The sequence below is a fragment of the Megalobrama amblycephala genome, linkage group LG5 (genome assembly GCF_018812025.1).
Source record: "Megalobrama amblycephala isolate DHTTF-2021 linkage group LG5, ASM1881202v1, whole genome shotgun sequence".
Taxonomy (NCBI): Eukaryota; Metazoa; Chordata; class Actinopteri; order Cypriniformes; family Xenocyprididae; genus Megalobrama; species Megalobrama amblycephala.
This window is the reverse complement of record NC_063048.1, coordinates 19525324-19550599: the sequence shown is the minus strand read 5'-3', so window position 1 is coordinate 19550599 and position 25276 is coordinate 19525324. Positions and strand designations below refer to the sequence as shown.

Sequence of the window (25276 nt, the reverse complement as noted above, 5' to 3'; positions counted from 1 at the left end):
AATGGGGAAAAAGAAAAAAATTATTTGATACAAATTGGGGTTTCCCCACTTTTTGACTAATTTATGGCTTGATCAGATGGTTCAAGTTGACTTTATATTTTTTTTTAAATATTTATAGGGATTGTGTTTCACAAGAGCAAGAGTTGAGCATAACTAAACAATTGTACACTACCATTCGAATGTTTGAGTTCAGTAAGATGTTTTTGAAAGAATCTCTTACGTTCATCAAGACATGCTTTTATTTTGACCAAAAATACAGTAAAAGCAGTAATATTGTGACATTTTATCACAATTTTTATATAACTTTTCCTGTTATGCAAAGCTGAATTTTCAGCATCATTACTACAGTCTTCAGTGTCAAAGGATCCTTCAGAAATCATTCTTATGCTGATTTGATGCTCAAGAAACATTTCTTATTATCATCAATGTTGAAAACAGTTGTGCTGCTTAATTTTGTTTTGTGGAAACTGTGATATGTATTTTTTTTCAGGATTCTTTGATGAATAGAAAGTTCAAAAGAACAGCTTTGACACTGTAAAATTCTTTCTTAAGTCTGACCCCAAACTTTTTAATTTGTAGTGTACAGTATATTCACTTTAGAAATGACTTTTTATTAATTCGCACAATTTCAAACTGTTTTCCATGATTATGGGAATGCTGAAAAATGTTTAAAAAAACATTCCACCCAACTTACCAGACAAGAAGTCGTGGGACAAATGTCTCTTATCCGTATGAGAGCATTGCAACTGCCGGTGCAAATTACCTATAGTCCCCTGACAAGATTTTGAAAAAGAAAAATGTTCTCAAACAATCAAGATTGAAAGATTATGACTACAACAGATGGCAAGATAAAAAATGATGCCTAACATCTAACTGTGCTACCAGACCATAATGCACTGATAGAATAGACCTCCCCAACGAGACACAATGGTAGCTCAGATCAGAGGGAAATTACAGGGCTTTAAAGACTTTTTCATCCAAAGAGAAGACTAAGCAGGGGGTAGGCTGGAGAAAAATAAAGACATTGTTCAGGGAATATGAGAAAGAAGTCTCTGGTACTTCACTTCTGAAATGACCAGACGCTCATTATCCAACATGCCTGTCTTCAAGAGCCTGTGGAGACACATCTCTGCCAAAATATAATGAGTGCCCTTTTCATCTTGTGTGATGCCACAGTGCCACATCCCAAAAGCACAAACGGCGCAACTCTTTCAGTTACACTAATATAACTATTACATGAAATCCCAAGATACTCACTTGGGGTGACAAATATAGTTGTTTGAGCTCCAAAAATGAGTTAGCTTGCAGCTGCCTGACTGTGGTTTGATGGGGGGGCATTGATGAAACAAGGTTAGATTAATTATCTATGTTCTCCAGCTGCCCAGGTCGATATGGAAGGTCAATATTTCTGCCCACAGGATCCTCAAAACAACATGACAGTCACACACTCGTCAAGCCGCGGGATAAAGGAGCAAAAACAAACTGGACTCCGTGTGGTCTGAGTGATCCTAATGCGAGATTAAAAATGATCGATTCTTCAAGGTCAGTGCTGGGGTTTGAATGCATCTTATGAACAGGTCATTGAGGGACTGGCATCTTTATAACTATTATATGGGTATTATGTATTCTATACCTGAAGTCTAAAATAATCTAAAATTTTCAATGTGCAAATGACTGAGATAAAACCAGACGTCTCACGTGAGTGCATTTATTTAAATTTAGCATGACAATGGATCCATACAGCTTAAAGAGACCATTTTATGCCTTTTACAAAGACTTGATTTTGTTTTTGGAGTAATATTAGAATTGGTTTTCATGCTAGAATGTTCAAAAAACACAATATTTTTCACATTTTTTTCATTGTTGCAGCACCTCTATTCTCAGTCTGTCAGTAACACGATGGGCCCTATTTTAACGATCTAAACGCAAAGTGTAAAGCGCACGGCGCAGGTGCACTCAGGGCGTGTCCAAATCCACTTTTGCTATTTTAACGACGGAAAAACGGTCCGTGCGCCGGGGCGCATTTTTGAAATGGATTGTCCCTATTCTCTTAACGAGTAATGGGCGTAAAGTTCAATAAACCAATCAGAGTGTCATCTCCCATTCCCTTTAAGAGCGAGATGCGCTCGCGCCATTGCGGATTGCTATTTACATGGCGGAATTTGTTGGTGGAAAAGCTGAACGCTTTTCAAGCGAAGAAACCGATCTGCTCGTGCGCGAAGTTAAAGTCAGTTAATATATATGTGTGTGTATTGGCACGATTGTTCAATTAATTAGCCAATTTTGTTCATCATTATAAGTAGTAATAGGCTGAATTGAAAATAGGTAGCCTAATTCTAATACACGCAATGACTATTCATCATTACATTTTTATATTTATGTAGCCTACACAATAATATTCTTTTACACTGTAATCCTTTTGTTTTTAATATTTGGCATGTTTGTGTGATGCGCATCCCTGTGTGTAATAAGCAAAGTCAACGCGCACTGTGGACGCGCCCAGAGGTGCAGTTTCTACCAACGCGCTCTAACAAAAAAATATTGCGCCATTGACTTTAGACTTTAGACCAGGTTTGAGTTGGTCTATGGCGCAGTCTATTTTCAGCTCCTTAAAATAGCAATGCGCGGTCAATGCGCCTGAACACACCTCTTTTTTTAGACCAGCACGCCCATGGGCGCACAACTGGCGCAAATGCATTTACTAATTTAAGGACGTGGCGCTGAACGGGAAAACGCGAACGGCGCCGGACGCAAACTAGCAAACACACTTGCCCTGCGCCTTGCGTCGCATTGCGCCGGGTGTATTATAGGGCCCGATGGCTGCGTCGAAAACTGAAAAATGCTGCCTCCGCAGGCAGAATAAAGGAAGTAGGAAGGTAACAAGGCATGTCCAAATCCAATGACTGTGCCACATTCTGTCTCCTAAGATGCCTTCATCTGATTGATTTTTGATCAATCTTTGATATCCCACAATCCTGCATGTTCCACTCCCTGACTGTTCAGCTAAAAAATAAAGATGGCATCTAAAATTTTAGGTTGGTGGTCAGTTTTTGTGTAAAATTTTGACCAACTTTCCCTACTTTTGATGACATTTCTAGTGAGAAGTTAGTATTGTAGTAATTAAATATTCAATTTGTCATCACCAAAGTGCTCTCTGTTTCGTTAAGTCAGCTGCCTTTGATTTCTAATTGGTCGGCCGGATCAGTGTAGTGATTGAGCGTGTTTGGGAAATGAGACTCTCATCCCTTACCATAACCGACGTTAACCATAACAGACGTTGAAACATGTTCGTTCCTGGAAGAAAACTCTACAATATAAATCTGCAATCAAGGTGTTTCAGGGAGATCAGAAACAGCAGAGAATGACTCCCTTTGGAGTGACTTTGTGCTTAGTAACTTTGCAGACCATTTACATGCTTAAAGGGTTTGTTCACACAAAAAAGAAAATTCTGTAATTTATTACTCACGAATTAGTGGTTCGGAGCGCGTATCAAACTGCCAAAGTCACGTGAACTATTGAAATTTCGAAACACGACGTAACGATTACGTTTACTGAAATCACGTGTCTTTGGCGCTCTGAATCACTGATTCGAAACAAAAGATTCGTAAAGCTTCGAAGCAGTGTTTTGAAATCAGCCATCACTATATATTGTTGAAAAATCGTTGTTTTGTTTTTTTGGTGCACAAAAAGTATTCTCATCGCTTTATAATATTAAGGTTTATCCACTGTACTCACATGAACTGTTTTAAATATGTTTTAGTACATTTCTGGGTATCTGTAGAGGCCTCACTGAGCCATCGGACTTCATCAAAAAAATCTTAATTTGTGTTCCGAAGACGAACAAAGGTCTTACAGGTGTAGAACGACATGAGGGTGAGTAATAAATGACATAATTTACATTTATGGGTAAACTAACCCTTTAAAGGTGCCCTAGATTGTTTTTTTACAAAATGTAATATAAGTCTAAGGTGTCCCCTGAATGTGTCTGTGAAGTTTCAGCTCAAAATACCCCATAGATTTTTTTAAATACATTTTTTTAACTGCCTATTTTGGGGCATCATTAACTATGCACTGATTTTTTCAGCACGGCCCCTTTAAGAGATGTGCTCCCTCTGCCCCACGAGCTCTCGACTATATATACATCGCATAAACAAAGTTCACACAGCTAATATAACCCTCAAATGGATCTTTACAAGATGTTCGTCATGCATGCTGTATGCATGCTTCGAATTATGTGAGTAAGGTATTTATTTAGATGGTTACGTTTGATTCTGTGTGAGTTTGAGGCTATGCTCTGTGGCTAAAGCTAACATTACACACTGTTGGAGAGATTTATAAAGAATGAAGTTGTGTTTATGCATTATACAGACTGCACGTGTTTAAAAATGAAAATAGCAACGACTCTCGTCTCCGTGAATACAGTAAGAAACGATGGTAACTTTAACCTCATTACAGTAACAGATAACATATATATAGCATAACAGTATATTAGCAACATGCTCATAACAGTATATTAGCAACATGCTAATGAAACATTTAGAAAGACAATTTACAAATATCACTAAAAATATCATGATATCATGGATCATGTCAGTTATTATTGCTCCATCTGCCATTTTTCGCTGTTGTTCTTGCTTGCTTACCTTGTCTATGCACAGATTCAGCAGTTAATACTGCCTTTCCTTGTCTAATGCGTCGAATGGGCTGGCATTATGCAAATATTGGGGTCATACATATGATCCCGACTGTTACGTAACAGTCGGTGTTATGTTGAGATCCGAGTGTTTTCCGGAAGTCTTTTAAACAAATGAGATTTACATAAAAAGGAGGAAACAATGGGGTTTGAAACTCAATGTATATCTTTTCCATGTACTGAACTCTTGTTATTCAACTATGCCGAGGTAAATTCAAATTCTGATTCTAGGGCACCTTTAAACAGCAACATTACACACTTTAAAGAAAATGTAAAAAAGCATAATTGGTCCTCTTTAAAGCATTGTATTTTAGACAGTGTTGTGCTCATTACTGCACATCTCAGCATTTGACCAATATAAGTCCATCTTGTTGTGGTCTGATGGCCTTGTGCATACCCAATACCTCTACCTAATCTTCCTTGGCAGAATAGTTTCATCAAACAGATACATTTACTCACATGAGAGGTCTTGCTTCATTATTTATTGAAATGTCCTTGAGCAGTCAAATCTCTGTCTAATTTCTGCCTTATCCCATTCAAGGCTAACCTTACAACAAATATTTCATATTTGGTCATCACATGAAATATGAGACATGAGGGATGAGCTACCTGTGACATATCTGAGTGTATAATAGAGTTCTGAAGCTATGGAGGTCAAACTGGAATAAACTGAAGACCAGAGAGTGAACACAGTGACATCTGTTGTAGAGTAAATTTTCCCTCTTCTCTCAATAAACACTGATAATAATATCTCTAATTGACACATACCATAGACTGATTTCAATCCTAAATAAAAGACACCTTGAATATTAAATCATAAAAAAATCATATATAATAAAACTCTGTTATTAATTTATATAATAAATTAATAACAGAGTTTATAAGAAGAGTTTTTAATAGAGACTGATAAGAAAGATAATGCAAATTCTGGCTCATACCAAAATGTGATAATTTTACATTATGGTAAATAAACCATCAAGCTGGTCAATAATATAAATCACCACTGTTTTTCATGTGTTTAAAACAAATTTAATCTAGAATTTTATAGGCTGAATTTAAAATAATTTTGAGAACATTTTGAAACAATTCTGAAACCTGGAATAGAAAACGTACATGCTACTGTTTTAGAACTAACTAGTTAACATAAATAATTCTTAAGCATTTATTAATCTTAGTTAATATTACTTTCAGCATTTACTAATACATTATTATAATCAACAGTTTTATCTGTTAATGATATTTAATGGATATGATCTTTGAATAGTATTTTATTAGTAACGTCAACAAAGATTAATAAATACTGTAACAAATGAATTGCTCATTGTTAGTTATTTTATTTATTGCATTTATTGGGCCTTATTGTACATTATTACTGTAATGTATCTATTTGAACTCACGTTCTCCAGCACACAGCTGACCATGCTGCGTTCCTCAGAATGCCAGTTCTCATTCTCCATCTCAAGCAGACCGAGCTCCAGTTGGTTCATGGCATCCTGGAGGTCCTGAAGTTTCCCCAGAGCCCAGTCAACCTGGTGCTGCCAGCTGGCGGCCTGAGCACTGAACCGTTCCCAGTGCTGCTGAACCTCAAAGGCCTGATCCTGAACCGCTTGAGCCAGCTGACGGATCTTCTCTTCCTGGGCTGTCTCTGTTGGAAGTTAAAAGCAGTTTTCAGTCAAATGACTTCAAACGTGATGTTCTATAATCATCATTTAAAGCGATTATTTCTTCCACAGTAACAATAACAAAGTTTTGAGGTCTGTGGATAAAGAGTTTCTGCATAACATGATAGCTATATGAATGTGGCGCTTTTTTATTATGTGACACTCTCCAGCCTCTTAAGTTCATTCAAGCTACGCCTCAAACTAATCATTGTTTTCATGTCACATTTGTATAGTATGTAACTGCAACCTGGGGTAAACTAACCAAGCGTTATTTCTTTTGGCTTCGGAAATTTCGATTCATTGCAGTGAATCGGTTCGTCCTAAACGGTTCTCTCTCTTATGAAGCTTTTGAAAGTCCAATTCATTCTAAATGATTCTCTCTCTTTAAATAGCTTTGGAAGGTCTGATTCAGTCTAGTCGTGATACTTATTCGTCCCAACTAGTCATCTCATATATAGCTTTCGAAAGTCTGATTCAGTCTAAAAGAATCGGTTTGTCCTAATCGCTCCTCTCTCTGCTTTGGAAAATTTGATTCTTTCCATAAATTCGGTTCGTTAAAACGGTTCTTGTAAACGAACATATACCAAAGAAATGCACCTATTCGAATCCCAATGTGGCATTTCAACTTTATTTCGACAATTTAGTTTATTATGTCTTTATTATATAAATGTTCAAGATTATACTAACTGGAATTGTTTATTGATTTATGTTAGAAAACAATAGTTCTGATTATATTATAAATTATATAATTCATAAGTTAGTTAAATTATTTGGCAATATTGCCCCCTTAAGTAGTTAATGTACTAGTAATTTTCGTAAGAAGGAGTACCTGCTCATATTTATTTGTTAACCATGTCAGAGGCATATAGGGTTTTCCTGGACTGAACATTTTAGTAGTTCATAAGACACAAAGATTAGTCTTAACCATATTACTGTGGACCTGAATATACCGTGTGTTATTACTGAGGAATCTAATCTTTCCTTTGTGATCAGATTTACATCCGTACCCTTCAGCACTCTCTCACTTTTCACTTTGTGTCCTATAAGGTTTATTGTCTCCACTGAGCCATTACAGAGACACATAAATCAAGCAGCAACGACGCTATAGACTAAAACTATGACCTCCAGAAATGAAAAGTGTGATAAAACATTAGTGTTTGAATCCAGGAGACGACCATTTACATCAGAAAGACAATACACATAAAATTTGACACTTTGTGGCATCTTTAATAGAAACAGACAATTGAGGACAAGACAAGACTGCTAGGTGAAATCTATCACTGCAATAAAGTGTAGTTAACAGTATGGGTGATACATAGATAACAATAAGACATGTTTCTTAAGCAGAATATCAGCATATTAGAATGCTTTCTGAAGGATCATGTGACACTGAAGACTGGAGTAATGGCTTTGCACACAGCAATGTGAGTAAATACATTTTTTGTTGAAGTCTACATTTGTTGAAGAATACATTTGTTGAAGAATACATTTTTGTTCAGTTGAGTACTTACAATATCCCAAATGTTTCCAACTATTTGTAAATCATGAGAAAACTGCAATTTTAACCAAACCTCCGGGACGTGTGAGGAGTCGCCTGTCAATTGCTTCATACCTGCGTTACCCTTGGTTTCCGTTTTTATTTTGCAGAAACCATGGAAACGCCAAAGACGCTTTAATATATTACACATTTTAATAGACAAGGGAACAACTATTTTGATACATTTATAGACAGAAAACTACTTGTTGTTATATAGCTCAACACGTTTAGTCTTATTGTTTAAAATAAATCAAATTTTCTTAACTTTTTTTGTGAGTACCATGCTTTATCATGCCTCAGAGAAAAACACTATTTTATCAAGTAGCTAACATAGCATAATCAGATGCAGCTTTATTTTTAGTAACAATAATACAGAGTTTTCTCCATCATACAATACAGTGTAAAATTAATTGCATGCCATTTATCAACACAAGCCATCCAATATTTAATATGATATTCTAAAATCGATCTATCTTACTGCAGTGTGCAACAGTGTCTCACAGCAGCCGCCGAGCGAATGCACAGAGTAACATTATAACATCATTTTCAATACACTCAAATGTATCTAATATGATAAACAGAGCTGCGTTACCTCATACTCATGAACGAAAATGCGGAAGCGGCGCCGGCGACTGTGGCATAATAAAAGTTTCTCTGCTCGTGAGGCGTGTGTTGCACAATCGCTCCAGTGGCCTTGTTCAGCTCCCACAACACTCAGTCCTGCACTGCTTCAAACTACAGTAACGTTAATAATCGCATCCATGAACATGATTTCTTCCCGTGTCCTATCCCTATTCTTTTGCACTGTCTGTTGAAGTGAAGACCACATGTCCCAAGATTCCGCGCTCAAACTTGGCATCATCAAGCTACGCCTTTGTTTTCAATAGGCCTCTAGCAACCTCTAGCGGACAGAATTCTTACATACTGCACCTTTAACTAGTCTCTCACACCTAGGACTGTTCCGTTTGATTATGTTCCCATTGTATTTATGCCACAAGCTTCATTCTGTTACTTTGTCCGGTATCGTCTAAGCCTAAGGGCTGTTTACACAACACTGTTCTCAACTAAAAATGAAAAACTTTTTATGCGTTTTGGCCGTTCATTTACACAGCAGCGATTTGGTGGCCTGAAAACGTGAACTTTTGAAAATTGGTTTCAAAGTGCAAGTTTTTGAAAACGATACCGTTGTCATCTCTGTGTAAACTGAAAAAGCGTGAATCTGTGAAAACGGTGACTGCATGCACATGCGTATTACGTGTTTACCTTATTTGTCAACACGGAATTAAAGGAACACTCCACTTTTTTTGAAAATAGGCTCATTTTCCAACTCCCCTAGAGTTAAACAGTTGAGTTTTACCGTTTTCTAATCCATTCAGCCGATCTCCGGGTCTGGCGGTACCACTTTTAGCATAGCTTAGCATAGTTCATTGAATCTGATTAGACCGTTAGCATTGCGCTCATAAATAACCAAAGAGTTTCGATATTTTTCCTATTTAAAACTTGACTCTTCTGTAGTTACATCGTGTACTCAGACAAACGGAAAATGAAAAGTTGCGATTTTCTTGGCCGATATGGCTAGGAACTATATTCTCATTCTGGCGTAACAATCAAGGAACTTTGCTGCCGTACCATGGGTGCAGCAGGCACAATGATATTACGCAGCGTCTCTCACAAATGTCTCCATGGTTGCAAGGCACGCTCCCTGTGCAAGCAGGGGGTCACAGGAACTGCGTAATATCATTGCACCTGCTGCACCCATGGTACGGCAGCAAAGTTCCTTGATTGTTACGCCGGCATGAGAGTATAGTTCCTAGCCATATCGGCCTAGAAAATAGCAACTTTTCATTTTCCGTCGGTCATAATACACGATGTAACTACAGAAGAGTCAAGTTTTAAATAGGAAAAATATAGAAACTCTTTGGTCATTTTTGAGTGAGATGCTAACAGTCTAATCAGATTCAATGAACTATGCTAAGCTATGCTAAAAGTGGTACCGCCAGACCCGGAGATCGGCTGAATGGATTCGAAAGTGGTAAAACTCAACTGTTTAACTCTAGGAGAGTTGGAAAATGAGCCTATTTTCAAAAAAAGTGGAGTGTTCCTTTAAGGTATTTCTGTGAATGTGCAAGACTTCCGATTTATTAGCCGCTATAGGGAAATAATGAGAAGAATATCCTATCAAAGTGCAGTAAACTATAAAAATAAGGTGGATAGCCATGTGCGTTTGGCGAGAGTGCTCTGTATAAGAATGTGTATGCGCAGGCGTGTAATCTCTACAAAGTGACATCGTCAACGAATTGTCTGTCATGTGTTATATAGAGTTTTTAATCATTTTCGCAGATCCGTGTGAAAGGGGACAGTTTTGATAACGTTGTCATCTGTACAAAGAAAAAACATTTCCATTTTTAGTACATCGCTGTCGTGTAAACGTACCCTAAATTGAGCAAGGTTGTGTACATTTCTCCTGTGATCGCCTCAGTTTTCTTTTGCGGATTAAATTAAAGACTATTTTTCTCTCTGTTTCCATCGTACGCTTCATTACAGCCACTAGTTACACTGTATTTCAGTGTTTCTGAAACCCCCATACCCCCATAAATTTCACATCTACCCCCTCCAGAGTTTCAGAGAGGATCTCAACAATGCCCTGCAATCAAAAGATTTCAATTTGAACTCTTCTATATGGCATTTCTTATAAAATTTTCCCAAGACCAAATGATCTTAGCTCTTTTATCCACAATAATGTGTAAGTTGATATGATACATAACTAAGAACTTCTGTGCTATAAAAGAAAAACCTCAAAAAAAATAAATAAAGTGTTCCTCTGGGAGGATGAAAAACATTCAAAAACAGTCTCTCACCTGCAGCCGTCTCTGTACTGCTCTGGACCTCCATTGTCGCAGGTTGGACAGCCAGAGATAGACACACTTGATTCAGAGTGCCGTCTACATCCTGCCTCTGTCCAATCAACTCTTTGTGCAAGGCCTGTGTTGAACAGCACATTAAAGATGCAGAGATGTGACATTTAAACTAAAGTAGACATTCATTACATCTCATTCCAGACACATTAGAGGCGGTGAAATTGGAGATATAATTACTCGAAAAGCAATCAGAAAACAATGCATAAACCCAAACATTAGCTTAGCTGAAAGTGACAAATCGAGGAACAAAATCGTTGAACCAGGTTGTGGTCGATATCAGAAGGAAAACTTTTGATTAATTCGGTGTGGTTTTTACTGATAAAGCAAGATAATATCACCAAATCACATGTAATAATGAGCCACCGACTATAATAATGAGATAAAAATGAGAAATGAGGTGCAGGACTGACTTTTGTTGTTGTTTTTTTCAGTAAAATACTGATTAACTCAATCACCATTACATTTAAAAGAATACTTCTTAATGTTGTTTACAGCCAAATTTATCTGAGGTCTGTTTGTGAAGACAGTCTTATTGCAACTGATGTAAATAATGCAATGTTTTAATGCAGTAAATGCAATAAACTGCAATGATAAAATAGTGCTGTACATCTAGGACATCAATAATTCAGCAGTGCAATAACAATCAAATCATTTCACAGCTTATGCTTGAGGGGAAAAGTAATCAAGAGGTCTAATTATTTTGTATTGTATCTTTTTGATTAAACTAGTGACATCTATAATATCTAAGGACTGCAAGACGCCTGTTTAAGAAGGCAGCGTAATCAGTGAATGTGGGTAGGAGGTGCTGGTACAAAGTGGTAAATTATAAAACATAAGTATAAAAAAGAATACAACATCACTTATAATGGACTGTAAATATTTAATTCTCCTCCTACTGAAATTTAATGGTCCTTACAATCAGAAATGCCTTCAAGCGTCTGTTTTATTTGGTTTAACCTGTGAACATGCACACAGCGAGACTTGCTGCTGCAGTAAAGTATGTACATCCTCTCCCACCGGCCTTTGCCGTGTCAGCTCCTCATCTTTCAGCTTTACCCAAAGCCAAAGCTCTTCAAGGATGGCTATAAGTCCGGTCCACTTCTCCGCACCGGCCTCCAAACACTCTCTGTGAGCACATGACAATTTAAAAGAAAGTTCAGGACATTATGTTCTATTTTCGAGAAATCTGTTTGTTTACATTGCTGGATATATTGCACAGACCTTCTGGAGGCTATATGAATGTTGTCCACATCTCTGAACTTATCAAGCTCTTGCGCCTTGGTATTTGGGATCTGACCTCTCAAAGCCCTTTTAGAAAGATCAGTCTGGGTATCAACATCTGTTTGGATGTCCTGAGGAGACAGCATGCAGAAGCTAACATTGCACCAATTCAAACAAACCTCAATGGACTCTGATTAAGTGATCTTCTCCTTGTTCTGTCCCCTATAAATAGAATTAAAGTGAAGCAGAAATAGCACTGCTTCAATAGCTGTTTAATGAGACTAATGCAGGAAAACAAAATCTGGAAAATAAGCGACAAGCAATCAGTTTATCCAAAACATCTGTGGTTGACAGAACACTTGAAAAATAAAGTATTACCTCAAACAGCAGACATCTCACCTGCCTTCAGCAGTAATTCCTACCTCTAAAACTTTCATTTATGGTGGCAGTCACCTTAAAGCCTCCACAGACATATAATGACTGGTTGGTTTATATCAGAGGAAATGTAGCTCTCTAGTTTAGGGCTGCAGGGATGATGTACAACCAAAGAAAGACATCAAACAGAGACATAACAGACAATCTTAGCTTATTATGCTGGAAGCCATTAAAGTGCCAATAGCGTTATGTATTCTCCTAATAAGTAGAGCTGGAAAAGACTAAACAAAATGACATTTGCCATCATTATTACTGCCAGAGATGTTTAAAAAATTATCACAATCTTCATTGCACGCATTATAATGAGGTTGTAGTACAAATTTGCACAGGTGTAAAAAAATTAATTATTCAGAAGTGTGGGCTGCTGGATACACTGCAATTCAACAGTTTAACATAACTAAATCATCAACATTTTCACATTGGAGCATTCACCTAATTATTTATATGTATAGGCCAACAATGACACAGCAAATGAAGAATGTGAAACTGAGCAATGTCAGCAGCCTGCTCTAATCACACTGTCTGAGCATGGAACAAAGCATAGTCTTTTACAATAAACTCAAATACCGTATGACATACTGTGGCCTACGTGGATAAAAACACTGTAAACACTAAAAATTTGCCTCAAATTTAAGTTAACAAATGCCAAAATTAAGTTAATAGAACTTAAAAAAAATGATGTAAATTGCAATTTAATTGAAACGTTTACTTAGCTAAGTCGTACAGTTTAATACGAATGATTCAAAAACAAAACAGGCTTTATTAATAATCCAAACACTCTATACCAGCATTAAAGGGTTAGTTCACCCAAAAATGAAAATTCTGTCATCATTTACTTACCCTCATATCATTACAAAACCCTTAAGACTTTCGTTCATCTTTGAAACACAAATGAAGATCTTTTAATGAAATCTGAGAGATTTCTGTCCCTCCACTGACAGTCCATACAACTACCACTTTGTCGCTTGAAAAAGTTCATATAAAGACATTGTAAAACTAATCCATATGAATCGAGTGGTTTATTCCAAATTTTTGAAGAGACACGGTTGCTTTATATGATGAACAGATTTAGTTTAGGCTTTTATTCACATAAATATTCATCAACGCACACATCAGATATGGTAAACAGAAGCTCAAACCAATGAGGTTAATTCTCGCTCGTCGAGCAAGTACGGTTAAGCTTCTTTATGTTTGCTGATCAATGTGCAGCCTCTATTCTTCCGTCGGTCCAGGCGAATGACTGTAAGTCTCAATTAAAGTGTTTGTGCAAGTAAATTGTTGAAAGTGCCTTTTAGAGCCTTATAAATCTAATATGGCCCTTACTAAGTATATCAAAAGAATTGTGAAACTTGCCATCTTTGATATAAGCAGTAAATTTGCTTGATTTTAATCTGAGAATTCCCAGATTGCACACTTGTGGTGAGGAAGACATTAAGAAGAGGTTTTTAAATGTCAATGCATTAATGTTCTTGGTGCCAGCTGCAGTTTTTGATCTAGATCCAACTCCTCCCGCTTTACCCGTCTCTGCCCCCTGGATCTAAACCTACCCGTCTCTACCCCCTGGATCTGGATCCAACTCCTCCCACTTACATATCCCTTAACCTACCCGTCTCCACCCCCTGGATCTGGATCCAACTCCTCCCACTTACATATCCCTTAACCTACCCGTCTCCACCCCCTGGATCTCGAGTGTTCTGCAGTGAGGGCCTACTGGATCAAAGTGCATCTGAGTAGGCAAATGTAATTGATAAGGGTCTTTGCATGTGTGAAATACATAAGGAAAAATGCCTAAAAATATTGCATACTTTTATTGCTCTTTTTATCTTTTAATATTAGTGTTTCAAGCAAAAAAACTAGGCGAAACTAGGCTTAGAATATCTTTCAGAAAAGCAGTGAAACTGTGTTTGTTTTTGGAAAATCAGAGATTGGCATATTGTTTTAAGACATCAAGAAGTTCATAAATGTCAGTGCATTAATATTTCTGGCATCTCGTAGATACAATCCAAACTGTGGCCTTGCATCTTGTTGAGAAATATCAGAACTTTAGTTGTGACCAGGATGGCTGAGTGGTTAAGGCGTTGGACTTAAGATCCAATGGACAAAATGTCCTCGTGGGTTCAAACCCCACTCCTGGTAGAACTTCATAACTTTAAACATTACAGTAATGTTCCACTTTGGTAGATAAGCAAATGACAAAGTAAACTTTGTTTAGTAAATCAATAAAAAGCTTAGGGTACATTTACATGACATTGATGTACTAAAAGCGAGAACTTTTTTCTTTACATTTTTGAAAAGTTTTGCATACAGACGACAGCGTTGTAAAAATGAGCCCGTTCACACGGTTCTGCGAGAACGACTAAAAATGCTATATTATGCTGCCAGGCCAGTAGTTGGAGATGTCACTTTGTAAAGAAACACTAGACTGAACATGTACTACGCATACAGTTTTCATAAAACTGTATGCGTAATGACGTCACAGTTTTCATAAATTCTCTTTTTTGTAGTTTACACAGAAATGATAAAGGTTTTTTTTCTTTTCAAAAACTTGTACTTTAAACCTGTTTTCGAAAGTTTGTGTTTTCATGCCCTTATTGGAAGTTTACACAACACCGTTTTCAAATAAAAATGGAAAACTTTTGATGTTTTTGGCCATTCGTTTACACGACAATGGCGTTTTGGGGGCCTAAAAAGCAAACTTTTGATAATGGGTTTCAAAGTGCACGATTTTGAAAACGATACTGTTATTATCTTTGTGTAAATTTGTGAAAACAGTGATTTCCCACTCATGTGTATTACATGTTCAGTCTATAGGCGATATTTAAGTGTTTCTTTACAAAGTGACATCACCGACTTGGCATGCATAACACACAGTGTTTTTAGTCGTTTTCAAGGATCCGTGTGAACAGGGATTGTTTTGACAACATTGTCGTCTGTACTCGAAAAATGCAAAAGAAAAACTTTTCCATTTCTAATACATTGTTGTCGTGTAAACTTACTCTTAGTTAATACATTGATAGGATTCTTAAACTGTAATTTGTGTCACTTTATACCAAAAGCACCTGCATATAACTCAAAGGTTTCAAAAGTATACGCATCATTACATTTCATTTGTAGTGTTGTTGTACTGTTTAAACTTTAAGAATGTGCTTATAAATGCATTTTTCAGAACTATCAAAAAGCTTCAAGACACAAAAGTAAAACTTTTTACCTCAAATAAACTACAATCAAAATTGAGAGTCATACAACCTAGTTTAAAGTGATGCATTTTAATTAAAAAGAAAGGTGCTCTGTAGGCAGATGTGGTCATTAGAAACAAAGAAACAACAAAATCTATTTCCTCAATTTGAGGTCATTTGCCACCCGGATGACCGAGTGGTTAAGACATTGTCCTTATGGGTTCGAACCCCACACCTGGTAATGACCTGTGTTTTTAAAAAGCTTTTAAAAAACGAACCTCCCAAAACATCACTGAAAATCTGCGCCCCCAAATACACATCACAAATATATCTGAATAAAATGCAACTCCAGTCTAAACAAAGTAATTTCACACAAAATGCTCTTTTACCTTGCAGAGTTTCTGATAACCTGGTGACGTGACAGCCATTCTTTGGAAGTGCTGTAGAAAAAGCATCACTTTCTGCAGTGAAGATCTCACCATAGCCATTATCTTCAGACTGCTGGGCTTGTGTAAGATTCTCATCCTAAAGGATTGCCACTCCTAATGTTTGCACAATTAGCACATCATCTAGGCTTTGAAAGTGCATCCAAATACTCCTACAGCATGTCCAGCAACTTAAAAGGTCATTTGCAAGTGTGAAGTAGAGAAATTGGCTCTCCAAAGCAGCAAACAAAGCTAGCACAAAGATCCGACCCAAGAGATGTCCTGTCTTCAGGCTTGTACTTTAATCTTCAAAGGGATACTGAACAATGAAGAGAGGAGTGATTCAGAACCATGAAAATTGAAAGTTGAGCTACGGTGCAAAAGCTTGTTTCCTTGTCAGCAAAAACACCCTCTGTGGATGAGATGATGCTGAGCGAGAGAACCAGAGTCTGAGTGAGTGGCAGAGAGAAAGAGAGAGAGCACACAGTATGTACACTACAAGACTGCATGATACAGTCTTATACAATCAAAATGAAATATTTTTTCATTGTAAATTATATTAAATACATTTCAGAATGTCATATTTGATTTGTCTCCTTATACAGAATGAGAATGATTCATCTTGAGCTTCACTCGAAGCAATAACATCTGACTGTCTGTACAAAGAGTCACATGATCAAAGTCAATTTGATAAAGTGACCTAGAAAAATGTCTTGGCTTCTGTAGTTATGATTATGAATTACAGGCATATTTCACTATTGGAGAGTACACAATCAACAGTTGTATTAAATAAATCTGAACTGGACAATCTTAGAAGAAAAGGTTGTATATAGAACCATCCCCAACATGGGATCATTTTATGGATTTAGTTTTAATAAATTTGTAATGTTAATGAATTAAATAGCTCATAAACATACTTTATCACCAGAAAAATTGAAATAACCCATTAAACATGAAACTTAATTCTTTCATGTTTAATGGGTTATTTCATTTTTTTTCTGGTGATAAAATTGAAATAATAATCATTTAAGACACGTCTCTTTGGCATAAGGGGTTCTTTAAAATTGATTCAAGAACTCTAGTGTTCTATATAGAACCACACTAAAAAAAAAATTCTAAAAGATGACTGAATTGACCGTAAGATTTTTGTGCGTTTGAACTCCTAATATAATCTCCAAATCATTAAATCTAATATATTAATTGTACTTTGGGGGTAAATGTGGTATGACGAAGTAGCTCTTAAGTACCTGGTAAATCAATAACGCATTTAGGTGATTAATACATTTATAGGAACTTTATCAGTTTAACCCCACACAACTGTTCTGCAAGAGAGTTTGATTTTTGCTTAATGTTCCTTACTCAATATTTTTCACCTGTATATTCATTATTAGATTTAATTTGCAATAGCATTGTTCTGTTAAGGCTTTATAAATGTGTAATTTTTTGTCAGAATTACCAAAAAGCCCCAAAACTGTCACCCCAGATACAGACATCACAAAATAAAGCAGTGAACAAATTGTTCTGTGACCAGGATGGCCGAGTGGTTAAGGCGTTGGACTTAAGATCCAATGGGCAAATGCCCACGTGGGTTCGAACCCCACTCCTGGTAGAGGTGTTATACCTTTAATTGGGCTACTTTGATGTTTATAGGTGCATGTTTCTGTCAGTATACAAGTTTCTGAGAAGTGGTCCTGAAACCAACAAGCAGACTAAGGGTATGTCTATACAACAACAATGTATTAAAAAAAAAAAACTTTTGTTTTCGCATACAGAGTTGTCAAAATGACCCCCATTCACATGGATCTGCAAAAATTACTTAAAACGCTGTATTATGCATGCCAGGCCAGTAGTTGGCGGTCACTTTGTAAAGAAATGCTACATGCCTATAGACTGAACATGTAATAAAAAAACTTGCACTTTGAAACCTGTTTTCAAAAGTTTACATTTTCAGGCCCCTAAATTATAGAGATTTTCTCTTCATTGACTTCAATTTTCTTCATCATTTTAAGGCGGCATTTACACAACAACATAGCTTTTCTTTACAAAGTGACATCGCCAACTACTGGAGTGCCTGGTATGCGTAACACAAAGTTTTTAGTTGCTTTCAGGGATCATTTTTTACAACTTTATTGTCTGTACACACAATAATGCAAAGAAAACGGCTCTGTTTTTAGTACATCGCTGTCATCTCAGTGTAAACTACAAAAAAGGTGAATTTGTAAAAAAAGGTGACGTCATGCGCATGATAGGCGTGTAGTTTCTTTACAAAGTGACATCACTTAACTAGAGCTGCGTCCCAATTCAGAGGCTGCATCCTTCGAAGGCCGGATTCAAAGGTCGATTGCATTACCGCAGCATTTCGAAGGCGGTCCCAATTTGAAAGCTCCTTCAAATGTGGCCTCCAAATGTGTCAACAACAGACGGATCCTTTGCGGCCTTGCCTGCCCCAGAAGTAGTGGATTTCAACTTAAATATTACTTAAACTTACTTAATGATACAAAAGTAAAAATAATTAAAAAAAAAACTTTAAATCGGTTAAAATGTTGACTTATATCTTACTAAGACATGATTATATATAGTTTATACTCTTTATTATGCAGAAATGGACCATGGTGAACATATCACAGTTTGTGAACCCTGCTTTGTTTTCAGACAGTTTAATATAACTTTAGAATAAAGTCAAACGTTACAAACGTTACTGTCACTCATCAACGGCAGCTGTCACAGTTGCTAGACGACAAGAATAATTTTCTGTAGGCTACCCTGTTGAAAAAAAACAAAAAAACAGCATATGCTGGTTAGATATGTTTTGAAGCATGGACCAGTTTAGGACCAGCACTTAACCAGCACGTTCTGATCTTCGTGGCCTTTGAAGCCCGCGTCATTCGAAGGATGCAGCCTCTGAACTGGGACGCAAGTAACGTGAAAATAAGGGCGGTCTGAAATCTGCCCCAACAAAGGCTGCAGTTCCATTTTACACCACAGATTTATATTTGAAAATTATGGGGCGCTGTAGAGCTGGGAAGGACTCAGGCACCCTCTGCGCACACCTGCCATACGTTAAATTTTAATAGCCTATATCCTGCTCACTTTACAACTTAAAATAGTCTAGTAACCCCGAAGAATATTTGTTGCAGAATGCTGAACACATTTACAATTTATTATTGATTCGGTTTATTTGGGTCTATGTTTTTGATTAATATTTTGGTGGGGCTGCCCTGACAGACGAGCCGCGGCTGGTCTAAAGTGTTTTATTAGCTATAGAAAGCAACTACATAATGTTCAATTAAATACACACAAATAGTTTATTACCATATCCTACACCTAATAATTTATTCAGCTGCTTATAGTCAATATACATTGTATTAATTTACTCCAGTAACTGAACTTCATTTAACAGACACGAGACTCAGTTGAGACCTAAAAAGTTCAATACTGACATCTAACGGTGTAACATGGCAGCACAGTGTTTTTAAGAACACTTAAACCTGATGGGGAAAATGTGACTTCAAATATAAATAAATATTCCTTTCTATTTACTTTATTATTAGAAAACTATTTAGAGTAGCAGTATGTGTTGCCTGCTCTTGATTAACAGAAATGTGCACAAAACTAACCTTTAAACTCATAACAGTCCTAAAACGCTTTGAGTATGACAGACAATTCAAGTGCGTGCTTGCTGAGAAAGACATTACAAAGGCATTCATAAATGCCAATACATTCATGCATTGCCAACTGCAGTTAAAAAGTGAATTACAACATCAGATTGTCTGTAGGCCTCATTACAGCAAAATTCACAACTTGTTACCTCAAATACACAACTACAATCAAAACTGAAACACGTCATACTACCTAGTTTAATGTGATGCATTTTCTTTTTAAAAAGAAAGCTGCTCTGTGGGTATGTGGTCAACACAGAAACAACAGAATCCATTTCCTCAGTTTGAGCTCTCTTGAACTCTACAGTGAGCAGGATGGCTGAGTGGTTAAGGCCTTGTGGGTTTTAACCCCACTCCTGGTGGATTCACAAGAGTTTTAAATGGATGCACTGTGAGGCTACATTGAAAGTAAACATGGTTCTACCAGAAAGACTCAGGAGGCAAGATAACGAAACATAAAATGATATTTAATACCAATCAGCAAGTAAAATATCACAAGATAAGGTTCTTTGGCTTAGGCACCGCCCGTAGCTCACATCCTGAGCGTTTCCTGCCTGAAGATGAAGGCAGGGCCGTAGCCGACCCCCAGGAAGTATGGACAGGGACCATCCTGGTGGTGGTGGGGAAGATGGAGGTAAAGGTTGGCGTCAGCATCTGCAAACTCAGACATGTGTAAGTACCGATCTTTTAAAAGTGTCAGAAAATGATTGGTTAGATCTGAATTAATAAGTGACCTAACATTTGAGTCTTCCCGGCAGAACTTGCGCTAGAGCTTCATTTCTCAAAAAGAAGCTGACAGATTTCTCAAACTGATTCAGATGCAAATGCAACAATCTAAAGAGAGAACATATGGATTTGATTCTTCTCAGTGTTTGTTAAAATGAATGGAATTGCTGGACTTAACACTTTTACACAATGCCTTTTGCAAGTCACATTGCAGAAGTGAGTTTCATACTTGGGAAACCTACACTGATGCAATATGTATTGCATAAATGTTCTAATGATAAACTCTATATGGTGATCAAACAAACATAACAAAGGCATTCAAAGATAAAATAATATTTATTAAATTAATACAACAAATCACACACACACAAATGTACCTTAAAATAAAGCAGTAGATATATCAATAAAACATGTTTCTGTGTTTGCTTGCACTGTACATGGGCGTAAAACACTTGCGGTTTCCTTTTTAATATCTTTTACACATCAAATGAATGTCCTGTGACACTCACAGAAGGTTAGCAGTGAGACTGCAGTATCACTTTAGCTCAATTGCAATGCAGCTCCTGTGGTTTACAAGAAAACACAGTTTTTTGCAATGACAACCATCAAACAGGCACTGGGCATGGGTTGTTCTCTACAAAGTAAATCACATGACATGGTTAACACTAGAATGAAACACTGTTGTTCGTTTAATACGCTATGGATTATGTGAATTTGGAAGGCTTTAAGATCATTTATTGCAACATGGAAAACAGCAACAGAAGAGCTGCCGACAAGGGTTTTGCTTCTTGTATTTGACAGCCTTCTTTATCTGAGTTGTAGCTTTGGCTACAAAGTCTTGGGTGGCATATACATTTGCCTCAATGTTGTCCACCATGGGCCCTTGTTCCTCCACCAGCAAAGCCAACTGGAAAAACAGATCGTGGATGTCTCGGATGCGACTTTCCAACTCTAAAAGCTCCTTGTGGCGATTCTCGATCTCAGTGAGTGCTGAGCGAGCGGTTCGCCCATCTGTGAGCAAATCATCGGAAAAAACGTTCCACTTGCCGGTCTCGATCATTTCTTCGACTTGATCTCCGCTCACTTCTTTACCCATGATCTCTGCTTGCCTTTGGATACGAGTCTTGCAGTTGTCCCTCTGTGCCATTTCGGCGTTGTTGTATTCATTCATAGCCTCATGAAAAGAACCTGTTATAGAGACGAACTGGCCGTGTATCATGCGCACCAAAGCTGAATGGGCTCCGTGTTTCTCTTCTAACTCTTTACAAAGCGCATCTAGCTTCTTTATCCGAGCATACAGGTTCTCACCTTTCGTTTTGATGCTGCGTGCAATCGTGTTCGAGTCACGTTTGATGCTGCTAATGCGTCTCACAGAGGTGAGAAAACGTGTGTTCTGTTTACCCAGTCTCTTCACATCCATCCTGAGTAGGGCGATTTCTTTCTGGATGGATTGGGCTTCTCTGAAGGTGTCCTCCATGATGTCCTCGCCCTCGAACACCACCGCATGCTGTTCAAATTCACCACTGTCCACATCTTCTCCGCTATCCACTTGCTCTTCCTCTCTTTGGGCTTTGGTGGCAACACCTCCCAGTTCAGCCAGCCTGTCTCTCATCTTTCCTGGGAAATACACATTAAATCAGAGGGAAATTCAGATTCTTAGACTTCATGACCCACACGACAAGCTTTGACTCTACAAACATGTATGAGTACTTCATTGTCCCGTATGAAAATCAGACACTGTTCACAACACAAGCATGAAAGTGTGTGTTTTGGCCTCTCGTAAATGGTTTTAGTACAGAGGCAACAATTTATCATAAAGTTAAACTATTTATAAGACCAGAAGTGTCTGTCATATAGTTAGTCACCGCAGTGGCAACCATGAGGCTGCAAATTTCCCACCCCATATAGGTTAGAGAATAAAAAAGGGTGGGGACTTCCCTTTAGTCTTCTGTTGAGCACTATGAGACAATAAGAGCAAATAAGTGACTTAAGTGCTTAAATCTAAAATCCTGAAGTAAACTCGTTATTGTCTCATTATGAACTTAAACTCCAAGCAATAGATACACATGTGAACAGAACAATAGTCTTATCTGAGACCATCCAGTCTATTCCCGGATGTAAAATCAACATTGTGCACTAATGAAATATATCAATGTATATAAAACTTAATAGGGAAGTGCAGACAAAAAATAAGTATTGACTGTCCACTATATTGTTCAGTCTCTTAATTCAGTTGATAAATATCTAAGCATCTTCATTTTGAATTCCTCAAAAAAATCTAAGCAAGATCTCTTAAAAATAACCAAAAAAATAGTAGTTAGAAACAACAGAAGGACAATAGACTCAATTTAGGTTACTTGTTTAATTCAGATTAAACGCTTGATTTGACATTCCGCTAAACAACTTTTTTTTGTTTAAATCAAATTGAAATAAGTTTAAATGATATATAAACTGTCACGTTACCTTATTTCATGTCCTTTCGTTCAATTCAAACGCTATAAACACGAGCTTTTAACGTTTCCTAACGCGCATCGCCTCATGTCACATTGCTGCAGGAAATAACGTTGCAGTCGAAAGCCAGCCTGCCTGCCTGACTGACTGGTGGGAGTTTCCGACAAGTCGAAACACGAAAATTTACTTGTTTACTCAAGTTTAAAATAAAGAATTCCCTTATATATATTTACCATATCCTACTGTAGAGTTTCACTGTAGTAACGTTTGGTATTTGGTAAAAGCTCATCATAATTTATTTACAATTCTCTTATTTCTCTCATTTCTTATGTCACTATTTTCATTCAATTCTTAGGTTAATGTGGTGCAACATGGCAGATGTCATTTGCTTTACTGCAGTGCTTTACCCTTTCATTTGTCTTCACTGACACTTTTTAAACCCTAAAATGCCACACATTCCTCCCATTACCACATGGATGTTTTAAATCCCTTATCAACATTTTTTTATGTTTTCAGTGTTCACTTACAAATCCATTGACTGATTCCCTAGTGCAAAATCGATCACTTCTATTTTTACCAAAGGGCTCTTGACAAAAACAATCCATTTACAATTGTGTCAGTGCTGGAGCCTAACTTATCAATAAAATCTTATTATTTTAAACAGTAGCCCTACAATTCTGTCATTTAATGCTGCTTTGTTCTTGTCTTATACCTTGACTGACAACCTACTGAATAAGACAAACTGTTTAATGAATTTCTTTATATAGTCTACCCATTCATTCTTAATATTTTGACGGTTTCTCTGGAAACAAGATACCCAAACCGGTCCTCTGAGGTAGGCTTATGAGGTTAGGCAATTTATGGGTGGGCCTATAACAATTGTCCCTTTTAGAGAGAATCCATAGGCCTGGTTAAATCATAACTAAATCACACCTCCCATTCTGTTTGGATGAGAGGGGATTTTAGAGATACTGGTCAAAATACAAGCCACTTCCAAAGTAAATTCTTTGTAAATTGTTAGCAATTATGAAAATCAGAAATTATATGCAATTACATCTAGCAGAATAAAAAATGTGTTCATGCTCTTAAAAGCGAGGTAAGGTGTTCTGACAATTGATTGGCTTATATTTCTTCTGAAACTACTTCTAGAACAAATAGTAAGCCAGATGAGTCAGTAATCATGTGAGTGCAAAAGCAGAAGTGAAACAGTAAAAATATTGTCTTCACAACATGATAGCCCAACTAATGGCGTCTGCATATGCAGGATAAATATTTTACATAATGTGTTTTTGCAATCAGATATTTATCTCTGTAATCTTAGTACATTTAAAGGGATTTGGCTCTTTTGATCCAGACACTCACCGCACGATGGCAGCAGAGCTTGAATAATGAATGATTCTCAGAACCTTGTAACCCATTTCTTCCTGAAGCGGTCACTGAAGTTTGAAATCTTTGCTTATGTGGGTGTTGAGCTTTATGTTTTTGTGAACACTTGTTTGAGCATTAGCTGTTTAAATCTAGGCAGACCAAGAACTTACGACCATAGTTGGCTTCGGGAAACGCACCCCAGATCAGTGTGGGTTTCCTCTTTGTACCATGGTTCCTTCTTTACTCTCAGGGTCTCAGGGATTTTTTGCGTTTTGCTGAAACTTTGTGCTTGCATTACGGTTGTGTAGGCCTAAAAATGATTTGTCATTTACAGCAGTTATGTAGCTGTGCTACCAATGCCATATCAAGTACGCTGTTCTCACATTCAGTAAGGCCAAAACTGATTGCGGCATAATCAATGTGTTCATTATTTATTTGTTTTTGTGTTTATTTATGCCCTTATTGCCCTTGTATGAAAATGTAATTTAAATGTTGTCAAGTTTTATCCTGTCAAATTTAAACTTAGTCGATTTTACACTGAAACATTGTAAAAAGTGCAACAAGGTTCAATGGTAACAGACAGTAGCGATAGACGAAATCCTCTGGGTAGTGCTGCTACGGATGACGTGTTTTTGTAGGCCAACCCGGAAGTTAGTGGCGCACGGGTTCCCTCGGTTGAAAGCCTATGCACTATTCCCATAGACTTTTGGAAAATTGCAGAAAATAAGCTCTGTGTTTAACAAAGGGTTATGACACTTACACGTTTTGTCTATCAAGATAATCTTTACAAGTTAACACAACATTTATAGATTTTGAAGCCTAAATAAAGTCGTCAGATATAAAAGGCTAACAGTAGGCTATAAACAGACTACAGCACACCATGGTCGCGGATCAACGTCGTCACCACCAAGCTTCCTCAAACTTTATTTAGAAAACAGCTTTTTTTATAAACATACTCGCTGATTATGATCTGTGCTGTTATGAATACTTATCCACTTTTTCATGA

The 25276-nt window shown here is 37.1% G+C and overlaps 2 protein-coding genes and 1 non-coding gene across 12 annotated transcripts in view; 1 reads left to right on the top strand and 2 right to left on the bottom strand.

The window, feature by feature from the left end:
• Positions 1-10948, bottom strand: part of LOC125268670 (utrophin-like) — a 40795-nt gene extending 29847 nt beyond the window's left edge. For 2 of the 9 annotated variants that reach the window (XR_007184951.1, XR_007184952.1), the window contains exons 1-3: positions 10750-10948; positions 6091-6338; positions 695-773 (exon numbers count right to left, since the gene is read on the bottom strand). Coding sequence is in view for 5 of the 9 variants with exons in the window: in XM_048191051.1 (XP_048047008.1) it covers positions 695-773; positions 6091-6338; positions 10750-10891 (469 nt within the window). In the remaining 4 variants the exon portion in view is untranslated. Of the gene's footprint in view, positions 1-694; positions 774-6090; positions 6339-6616; positions 6757-10749 lie in introns of those variants that run through there. The other 7 variants (XM_048191049.1, XM_048191050.1, XR_007184950.1 and 4 more) reach the window with 6 other exon arrangements.
• A 6644-nt stretch (positions 10949-17592) lies between these two features.
• On the top strand, positions 17593-17675 carry trnal-uaa. The gene has a single exon. It is a non-coding gene; the product is annotated as a tRNA-Leu (tRNA).
• A 3093-nt stretch (positions 17676-20768) lies between these two features.
• On the bottom strand, positions 20769-23071 carry stx11a (syntaxin 11a). 2 transcript variants are annotated; one of them, XM_048191046.1, is made up of 2 exons: positions 22915-23071; positions 20769-22068 (listed from the first exon to the last, which is right to left on the bottom strand). In XM_048191046.1, the coding sequence occupies exon 2, from the start codon at positions 22061-22063 to the stop codon at positions 21182-21184; it is 882 nt and encodes a 293-aa protein (XP_048047003.1). In that variant the 5' UTR covers positions 22064-22068; positions 22915-23071; the 3' UTR covers positions 20769-21181. The 2 variants fall into 2 exon arrangements, with proteins under 2 accessions (XP_048047003.1, XP_048047004.1); XM_048191047.1 differs by having other exon boundaries at positions 20769-22063; positions 22915-23067.
• Positions 23072-25276: the final 2205 nt, after the last annotated feature.